Raw genomic sequence first — 9,886 nt, forward strand, 5'->3', positions numbered from 1 at the left:
AAAAGAAAAAAACCTTTAACATCTTACACCAACAATTTTAAACTTTAGTTATATATTTATTAATTGTCATTTATTGTCATTTAATTGTCATTAAATCTATATTATATTACTACGATGTCAACATTAAAAATTATCAAACAATAATGCAAAGATTTAGTTTTATTGTAAATAGCTGCAAAACAGTATCAAAATATTCAATCACAGCTGGCATATATACAGAATTACAACAATATAGTACTTATACCCTTTCAGAATAAATTATTTCACACTAAACAGACAATATTTTTGCCTGTATAATTTGCATAAACTTTTAAAATAACAAAGAAAATCTTATTTTTTATTACTTTCATATCACCTATAAACTGTATTTAGATAGCCTGTCAAATCAGACGGTTTATGGGTTGTGCATAACAAGAAAGACCACACAGCTCACAACAGTAGCTGTGAACAAACCAATCATCATTTGAATGAACTGGAAAGATCATAAAGATGTAGGACTTTTTAAAACAGACACAGTCTCAGACATCAGGATTCTGAATGAGGGTGAGCTGAGTAGTATCATGTAAAGTTTGTGTTCATATAAGCACAATAAAAAGTAACTTTTATAATGCTACACAAGTTTATTAAAACTTAAGATATCTTTGTGTATTCATTGTCTTTTAAACCTGTTTAACAAACAATTGGGCAGAGATCTCACCATCTATAAAATAAATGAAATACACTGGATTTCAAGCAGTTCTACCAACAAAAGTTAACAGGAACAGAAAGTGCTTCATAACCCCCTTTTTTTCTTATGAACAGTATATAAAAAAACAAGTTTAACTTCCAAGTCCAGTCAGATGGTTTATGCGTTTTGCGCAACAAGAAAAGCCACGCATGTCACAACAACTGTGAATAAACCAATCATCATTTGTATGAACTGGAAAGATCATAAAAACATAGAGCTTTCTTATAACAGACACGGTCTCAGGCATCATGACTCTGAATGAGGGTTAGCTGACTAGTGTTATGTAAAAGTTGTGTTCATAATAGCAAAATACAAAGTAACTTTTTTAAATGTTAGACAGATAAATCAAAACTTAATTAATTAATGTATATTAATGGTAATTTAATTGACCAATTTCATCATGTTCCTATGATTTCATTATATATAAGGAAATTAATTATCACACAAACAAAGACCCTAAACATTTTATAAGAAATTACTTAAGTCTGATACGCAAACATCTCAAAAACAAACAACTTCAAAAGAAAAATTTCATGAATAATGTATTATCTCATGACTTTCACACTATTCAAAAACACACGTTTATATGTCCAGTCCAGTCAGACGGTTTATGCGTTATGCGTAACAAGAAAGGTAACGCATCTCACAATAGCTGTGAATAAACCAATCATCATTTGTATGAACTGGAAAGATCATGCTGAAGCAAACGACATACACTAGAGATAGTCTCAGGGATTGGGACTCTGAAAGAGGGTAAACTGACTAGTTTAACAATTCTTTAATGTTCATAGTAAAATTACAGCCAATCACAGCAATAACACATGTATTAGTTGTGTTTTCTATTTATTGCAGCAAAAACGCCCGATTGCGGCAGAAAAGCTTGAAAACCTCAAACTCTTTCGACAGGAATACAGCTTTTAATCATATTCATGAGAGGGGCATTCTGGGAGTTTGACGCGTGTGCAGTATGTCTTTGGCGCCACCTCGTGGCATCCAGAAATACAGCATGTACTTAATTGTTATTAAAATCAGTAAGAAACAGATATCAGTCTATTTTTATAGGGATTTATTAAAGTAACTTTTATTATATAAAAATTACCAAAATTAAAAATATATATATTTGTTTTCAAAATTGTTACCTGTGTAAAAATGTTTTAATATTTGTAATTAAAGCACAACATATACAATTATAAAATTAATATTTTAACTTCATATATTAAATGTATCAACTTTTCATGTGCAGTGTTGGTCTGAATAATTCACTGCCAAGTTCACAATCTGTGTTTTTTTATTATATCTGAAATAGCTGTAACAGCCTCTTTACACTTTCTAAACTGTACACAGTACCATCTCAAAAAATTGGACATAATTGAAAAGTTACTTTATTTACACACAGAGTTATCTATTTTAAATATTTACATAGTTTATTGTTGATGATTATAGCTGACAATCAATGAAAACCTAAAAATCAGTTTCTCAAAATATTAGAATATAATATAAGACCAGTTGGTACTTTGGCAGTGTGGGCAATGTGCCAAGTTCTGCTGGAAAATGAAATCCGCATCTCCATATAATTTGTCAGCAGTGGGAAGCATGAAGTGCTGTAAGATTTTCCGGGACATGACATAAAACAGTGGACCAACACCAGCAGATGACATGTCTCTCCAAACAATCACTGATTGTGATGTCCCTTTGCTATCTGGGTATAGATACACTATACATACACATTTTCTCTTTTTTACTGCTATCCCCTGTTTTCAAGTGTAACCTTTACCATTGGAACAGGATAAATGATGAATTCTTCAATGCTTCATTTGTTAGAAAAGATTAAATCTAACTACTACTGGACCCTGTCAGGCTGATGTGATAGCAGTGTAGCACTGACGTTTAGCAACCTAGCTCTTCAGTTAATTTTAAGGGCATTGTATGTCCTCAAAAACGTTTTTTTTTTAGCTTTTACTTTATTTAATTTTTCCATACAGTAAAAATAGCTAGCTAGCTACTGAGAGAAACTACAAGGGATTTCCTAAGACAATGGCCATGAAACATTGAAACTACACATTAAACTATTGTAATATATTGGTTATCGTAATTTTTATTTATTTTTGCCGCCATCTTGCCCGTGGTTCTCATAACAATTAGTTTGACCTTAAACAAATTAAGTCTGCTTTATGTAAAATTGGATATTTCCAAACATTACTTAACTATTATAAATTAGGTGAACATTTGTGGGCTCGTATAAATTAAAACGGAGACCTTTGAGTTGGAACTTTTAATAACTATACTCTAAAAAGTGATTTTGTGTTTTAGTCAGGAGAACTAATATTATCAAGTTAAATGAACTTACCGGCCAGTACAACTCAATAAAATGAGTTCAGAGAACTTCAACCTGAAAATGTAAAAATGCTTGTCGAGCCAATTAAAAAATGTGATTTCAACCTTTTTCAATCATCTTTTAGTAACTACACGTGTCAAAGCTCTTTCCACAGTGTTGGTTTATACAGTTTTCCCATAAGGCTCCTGGTACTATATATTTGCATGTTGGGTGTGGCCTCTCCCTTACTTACCATCTTTGTGTTTTCTGCTGCCCAAAATTACCTTTTCCTGGGCATGCATTAGAGTAATGTGTATGTTAATTGCTAGACCTCAGTGTTATAGGCTGTAAGAACATATCAACTTTTTCTGTTATCCAAGTTGTCACAGTATGGTTCGGAGTTACATGCTTCTCTTGTGCTGCTGATATATTATGCTGCCAGAATTGGCAGTTCTTTAAAATATGCTATATATGTTGAGAATACTATATATGTATTGTTTAAATAGTTAATTCCTAGGCCTGCAATACTTTTAAAAACAAAACAAAATGATAAATTGACTGGGTTAAGTTAAGTCTGTTAGGTCAAACTATTTGCATTTTGGGTCCTCCAGTTTCTGACATTCACCATTCAGTACTTTTTGGTTGATTCTGGAAGTCAGGAATGAACCAAATCCTGACAGAAGTGTTCCCAAAATCTAGGAAAAAGACTTCAGTAGTGGTGAAGACGAAGTTACTCCAAAAAAGAAAGATACTCCTTTTTTAAAATAAACTTAAACTGGTCTCCCAACAATTTTAAATTAAAGATCAGTTAATAAAGTCCCTGTGAAAGAAATACGGGTTGGACTGGAAAAGCCACTCAACCTTCTAGAAAAACGAAACTAACCTCTGCCTTGCTTTTTCTTTTTCAGTCTTCAGTCTGTTGCGGAGAGCACCTTAGATATGGCAGAAGCTTTACCAGCTCAGGACTCTGCATTCAGCTGTTCGATTTGTGTGGATCTCCTGAAGGACCCAGTTACAATTCCCTGTGGACACAGTTTCTGTCTTATCTGTATTAAAGACTGCTGGGATCAGGATGATCAGAAGGGAATCTTCAGGTGCCCCCAGTGCAGACACACCTTCAATCAAAGGCCTGCGCTCTACAAGAACAGCCTGATTGCTGAAATGGTAAAGAAACAAAAAAAGCCAAGTCCTCAACCCACTGCTTCTCCTGAATCTGGAGCTGTGGAGTGTGACATCTGCACCGGGAAGAAACAGAAAGCTGTCAAGTCCTGTCTGGAATGCCTTGTATCTTACTGTGAAGCTCATATTCAGTCTCACTGTAAATCCTCTCCGTCAAAGAAGCACCAACTGGTTAAAGCCTCGGCCAAAATACAGAAGACCTGCTCTCGTCATGATAAGCTGCTGGAGCTGTTTTGTCACACAGATCAGAAATTTGTTTGTTTTATGTGCACAATGGATGAACACAGTGGTCACGAAACTGTCTCAACTGCAGTGGAAAGATCTCAGATGCAGGTAAAGAAATATCGAGCCAAAACAGTGATTTGCAGTTGTTAGTATTTTAACTTCAAGAGGATTGATTTGTCTCTGATTCTAAGCTGTTTGTCCAAATATTAGTTGAGAACCCTTCATATTAATGCTGATCTGGGTAGAAGAGACAATAATCTAGAGCAGATTTTGCACACAGAGGATTATGTCCATGTTTTTCAGGTACAGAGGTAATGCTAGACAGCAGACAACAGGGTTTCAGCTACTACTTTATTCACATATACTCTTTTGTAGACTGATGTTATCATTAACAATATGCTACAGAGTATTTTATATATTTTTAAGATCTGGGATCTAGGTTCTGGTATGGGATTTTACAGTTCAAAATATAAAATACCAACAGTGACAAAAAATATGACTGGAAACTGGATCCAAGTACCAAGTCCCATAATGTTTTTCAGTGACAAAAACTACTCATTAATTATTGAATTATATTACTTTAAGTTGCACCCATTGTTGACGCAAATGTGAAAATTCACACACAAACAGCTTGACTAGTTCCTGTATTCTTAAAACAATCTTAATTGAATCATGGACAGTGGTTACATGCAACCTAGTTGTCTTTTCTCAGCATGAAAATATCTAGGCAAAACCCTTTTGTGATAAAAACACTGAACTAAATTAGGTCAGCGCATTTAAAAAATATTTTTTTTTATTTTTTTTTTTCCATTTTCTCCCCAACTTACAGAGCCAATTACCCAACCCATTCATTAGGACTCCTCCCTCACTAGTGATGCCTTAACACCAGGAGGGTGAGGACTAGCACATGCCCCCTCTGACACCGCCTTTTTTTCGAACTGCTGCTGATGTAGCATTGCCGAGCAGCATCACAGAGTGCTCAGAGGAAAACGCAGCGACTCGGTTTCAATACATCAGCTCACAGACGCCTTGTGCTGCAGACATCACTCACCACTCAGAGAGAGCAAGGCAAATTATTCTCTCTTAGGGTTCTGGTAGCTTAGGGAACCGACGATTGCAATAGAACAACAATTTAGCATAGGTACTCATGGATGTATATCAGCAACAGTCCCAGAGTAAGTTATAATTTGTTCAAACACCAATACAGAAGCCAATCGATAACAATTAACTAAATGCTCAAAAAATATACACAGGGGAAGGAAGCCAGGGAGGAAAGACTACACAGTGACGGTTACTGATCGAGAAGACGAACCTTGTAATCAAAAGGATCGTGGCAGGAGCCACTAAAAGAGGTGTTAACTGTTTGCTTATCAAATTGCACTGCCCAAACAAATATTTCATCACCAAACTCCAGAAAAGCAATCTTAAGCCCTGTCAACTGTCCATTGACAATATTATTAATTGTAGGTGTGACCATTGTACTATGGGTATAGAAGTTTGAATGGAAAATAAATTAGATTGTGTCTACAAGAAATAATGTATCCATTGGACTCTTCAGAGCAGATAAACATGACCCGATTGCAGGAGATCGCCGGTTCGAATCCTGTTCATGCAGCACAAGGCATCTGTGAGCTGATGTATCGGAACTGAGTCGCTGCGCTTTCCTCCAATCGAGATCGCTGCTACTCAGCAATGCTGCATCAGCAGCAGTTGAAAAAGAGGGGGCTGATTTCACATGTGTCAGAGGCATGTGCTAGTGATAGGGGGAGTCCTAAGAGGTGGGTTGGGTAATCGTCCATGTAAATTGGAAGAAAATAATATAAAAATTAAAAATGAGAAAAAAACATGACCCTATTGGCACATTGCCCTGAGTTATCTTCACAGTAAAGCTACATATCTAGTAAAAAAAATCTGGAACACCAATATCTCTGATTTTGGATACACAAAAAATAATGTGTCCTGATACTTTTGGCATTGTATTGTAGCTACAGTGTTGAGGTCTACATGTCTTGACCAATTGACAACTTTTGTTGTTGACATTTGTATGCTCCAGATTGAGACAATGGTCTTGTCTGTCTACAGAAGCGGTTAGTAAAGACCCAGACAAAACTCCAGCAGGGAATCCTGCAGAGACAGAAGAAGCTACAAGAGCTGAAAGAGGCTATGGAGAACCTCAGGGTAAGTACTAACCTGAGGAGAAAACAACATCTGACTGCTAGTAAAGAGATTGTATTACTCCTGCTGTCGGACAATTGGGTGACAGCACAGCGAACAATAAATCAGAAAGTTGCTTTAGATGAATCGTCTCCACTGTATGTCTCCTAACAGCATTCTGCGCAGGTAGCAGTGGAAGACAGTGAGAAGATCTTTACTGACCTGATTCAGTCCATTAAGAAAAAACGCTCTGAGGTAAAAAAGCTCATCAGAGCTCAGGAAAAGGCTGAACTAAGTCATACAGAAGAACTGCTGAAGAAACTGGAGCAGGAGATTGCTGATCTGAGTAGAAGAGACACTGCTCTGGAGCGGCTTTCACACACAGAGGATCACATCCACTTTCTACAGGTACAGAGGCGATACTAGACAGCAGGCAAAATTAAGATAACCGGGTTTTTAGCTGGATCTGTTGGTCTACTTTACTCACAGACTTTTCTGTAGACCAATATTTCATAAGCTAGATAAAATCTGTAATCTAGGTTATGGTACTGGATTCCACAGTCCTTGGTAAGTATCCTATACATAACTCTCAATTACATCAATTGCAACTTAATTAAGTACCAGGAAAATGAATTCAAGGACAAAAACTACTAATAGCTAATAGTCTAAACTGGATAACTAAGTATTTTGCTTAGAAAAAAAGCTTAAGTTATAACACATTATGCAAAAATAACTACTTGTTTTAAAAAGAGAGAAAATAGAAACTATCAGATACATACAAAGAAGCCTTATGCTGTTTGGGGCAACTAGCCCTAAAAATCCTTAGTTCGGATCTTATTTACAGAGAGAGGATGCAATTAAGAATGCAAATAAGTCAAAATGATTTAATCATTTATAATTAGTGATTAAAAATTAATGAATGGTGAGCAGTGCTCTTGAATATATATCTCAACAAGTTTTAGATCATTACTGAGGTTCAAAAAACCTAGGACTACTTTGCCAAAAAGGTTTTGTGTAGGACTAGAATAAGAATCAGCTGAAAAAAAAAAACAAATAAGAAAAAAACTAACAATTACATTAAGGGTCTACTTCCTGTGTGTCTATTTTGCCATAACATCCTGTCCCATGGCTTTTTCTTTATCTCTCTGCAGAGGTTCCAGTCTTTCTCTGGTCAAAAGGAGACTGCAGACTTAACACCCTTTAATGTCACTCCACACTTCTCAACAGAAGAACTGAGGAAAGCTGTGTTTGGAGTAAAAGAACAAGTGGATGATGTCTGCAGTGTTACAGTGATCAAATCAAAAGGAGGTTAGAGTGTCATAAAGATTGTTGGTCAAAGTTTTGGGATTGACATAAAACTGAATGCATTTATGTATTTACTATTTTTCTTCATCATTTTTTTTATATAACAGTTTACACTTTGCAGCCTTGTCAGCCAGCGACCAGGAAGGAATACCAGAAATGTAAGGAAGAGTTATCTGAATAAATCAGTGTATCCATGCTGCACTCACACAGTTATATATGTTTTTCAGCTGACTGGTTAGGGTACTTTGTTATTGATAACAGAGTTGTGGGTTTTAAAACCTAGGTTGTATAAGCTATCACTGTTGGGCCCTTAAGCAATGCCTGCCCACTGCTCTGGGCATTTGCTCATTAATAATTTCCAGAAGAAACAATGAATGAGTAGATATCCCAGTATTTTGTCCATATAGTGTATATATTGAAAAAGAATTCATGTTGTGCATGCTCATATTACAGCATTGCTGATATCTAACTTATGCATTTACAATAATTAAAATATGCCTCACATAATGGTTGAAATTTGTCTTGCCTTTCTGTATTTCACCAGATTACTGTCACCTCACAATGGATTTGAGCACGGCACACAAAGAACTCTGCTTGTCTGATGGAAACAGAAAAGCGATGTGGAGTCGGAAGCTGTATTTTGATATTTCAGATATCCTTGACGAGTGTAGACAGGTGCTGTGTGAACAAAGTGTGTCTGGACGCAGTTACTGGGAGGTAGTGTGGAACGGTAGGGTTCATATAGCCATCTCATATAAAGACCCCAGCAGGCCTGAAAGGCAGTGTGAATTTGGGAATAACGATCAGTCCTGGAGTTTAATCTGCTCTGACTCCGGCTTCTCTTTCAGACACGACAATAAAGAGACTAAACTCCCTGTAGTTTCCGGTTCCTCCAGAATAGGAGTGTATGTGGATCATTGGGCAGGAATTCTGTCCTTCTTCAGCGTGTCTGACACAATGACGCCCTTCCTCAGAGTCAAGGCCACATTCACTCAGCCCCTATACCCCGGGTTTGGGGTTTGGTCAAGGACCAGTTTTGTTCAGATTTGTGAAGTGTGTTTATTTGTTTAGATGTATGACCTAAAGTAATTGTGAATGTTTGGTGAAAAATCAAATTAACAAGATTGTTCAGTGACAGCCCCAGTCAACAAGTCAATTCATCTTCAGTATTGAAGGTTTGATTCTATAATCAGAAAGTAGTGCTAAATAAATGGCCTAAAAACACATCCAAACCTTAATATGTTTGGTCATATCACTGCTATGTAGTGCATGGTAATGACACCTCCACTGAGTAACCATTTTAACCTCAAAAGAATGTAGTATCATTCCATGCTCTGGGATCCACATGAAAAATGGACTAGCATGTGAAATTAAGACTTTATGTAGCTGATAATATAGCTGCAGCTGTAGTTTTAATATTTAAACTGTGAATACATAAAAAGCTACTTAACTGGCTTATGATTGTGGTGGAAATGTTGAAATTATGTAACTCAGCAACAAAATAATTATTAAACTTGTGCACAATTGAGTAGACATGTGCAGCTTTACTTAAGTCAAAGCTTTCTTTTCTAGCTGTAACAATTATAAATTGTATATAATTACCCAACAATGCTAAGCAGCAGCAGAGCTGATATGTCTAGACCTAGATTTCACACTTCTAGGAATATAATTTAAAATATTAAATGGTTGTCAAAGCAATTATTTGACTTCTCTTTTCTTTTTATCATGTCTACATTGCATTAGTTTTTAAATCATAGTTTATATTTACACATTGCATTTTATTTACCTTTTTACAACATAAAGCTTGATTGTCACATGGGCATCCCTAAAACGTAAGATATATACAACAAACTGCAGTTCTTTCTAAAGAACTAATCCAGGTTTGAAACACCCGCACCCAGTGATCGGTCATATAACAACCAATATTAACATAACCATATGATTAAGAAAACATGACATAGATAGACAGATAATCAAAAATA

General features: G+C 35.8%; 1 protein-coding gene and 1 non-coding gene across 2 annotated transcripts; one reads left to right on the forward strand and one right to left on the reverse strand.

Moving 5' to 3' along the window:
- Positions 1 to 1,324: 1,324 nt before the first annotated feature.
- Positions 1,325 to 1,420, reverse strand: LOC125806260 (small nucleolar RNA U13). The gene has a single exon (XR_007441546.1). It is a non-coding gene; the product is annotated as a small nucleolar RNA U13 (small nucleolar RNA).
- A 2,539-nt stretch (positions 1,421 to 3,959) lies between these two features.
- LOC103027824 (tripartite motif-containing protein 16-like) lies at positions 3,960 to 9,633 on the forward strand. The gene is made up of 6 exons (XM_015604360.3): positions 3,960 to 4,553; positions 6,528 to 6,623; positions 6,774 to 7,007; positions 7,751 to 7,907; positions 8,012 to 8,062; positions 8,449 to 9,633. The coding sequence occupies exons 1-6, from the start codon at positions 3,981 to 3,983 to the stop codon at positions 8,973 to 8,975; spliced, it is 1,638 nt and encodes a 545-aa protein (XP_015459846.3). The 5' UTR covers positions 3,960 to 3,980; the 3' UTR covers positions 8,976 to 9,633.
- Positions 9,634 to 9,886: the final 253 nt, after the last annotated feature.

This window comes from Astyanax mexicanus, chromosome 12 (assembly GCF_023375975.1).
Source record: "Astyanax mexicanus isolate ESR-SI-001 chromosome 12, AstMex3_surface, whole genome shotgun sequence".
Lineage (NCBI taxonomy): Eukaryota > Metazoa > Chordata > Actinopteri > Characiformes > Acestrorhamphidae > Astyanax > Astyanax mexicanus.

What these genes read in the sequence shown, in the direction of transcription:
- LOC103027824 (XM_015604360.3), top strand. Translation starts at nt 3,981, where the DNA reads ATGGCAGAAGCTTTACCAGCTCAGGACTCTGCATTCAGCTGTTCGATT. An exon ending in ATCACATCCACTTTCTACAG is followed by an intron (nt 7,008 to 7,750) that starts GTACAGAGGCGA and finishes ATCTCTCTGCAG; the next exon opens with AGGTTCCAGTCTTTCTCTGG. An exon ending in AGTGATCAAATCAAAAGGAG is followed by an intron (nt 7,908 to 8,011) that starts GTTAGAGTGTCA and finishes TTTATATAACAG; the next exon opens with TTTACACTTTGCAGCCTTGT.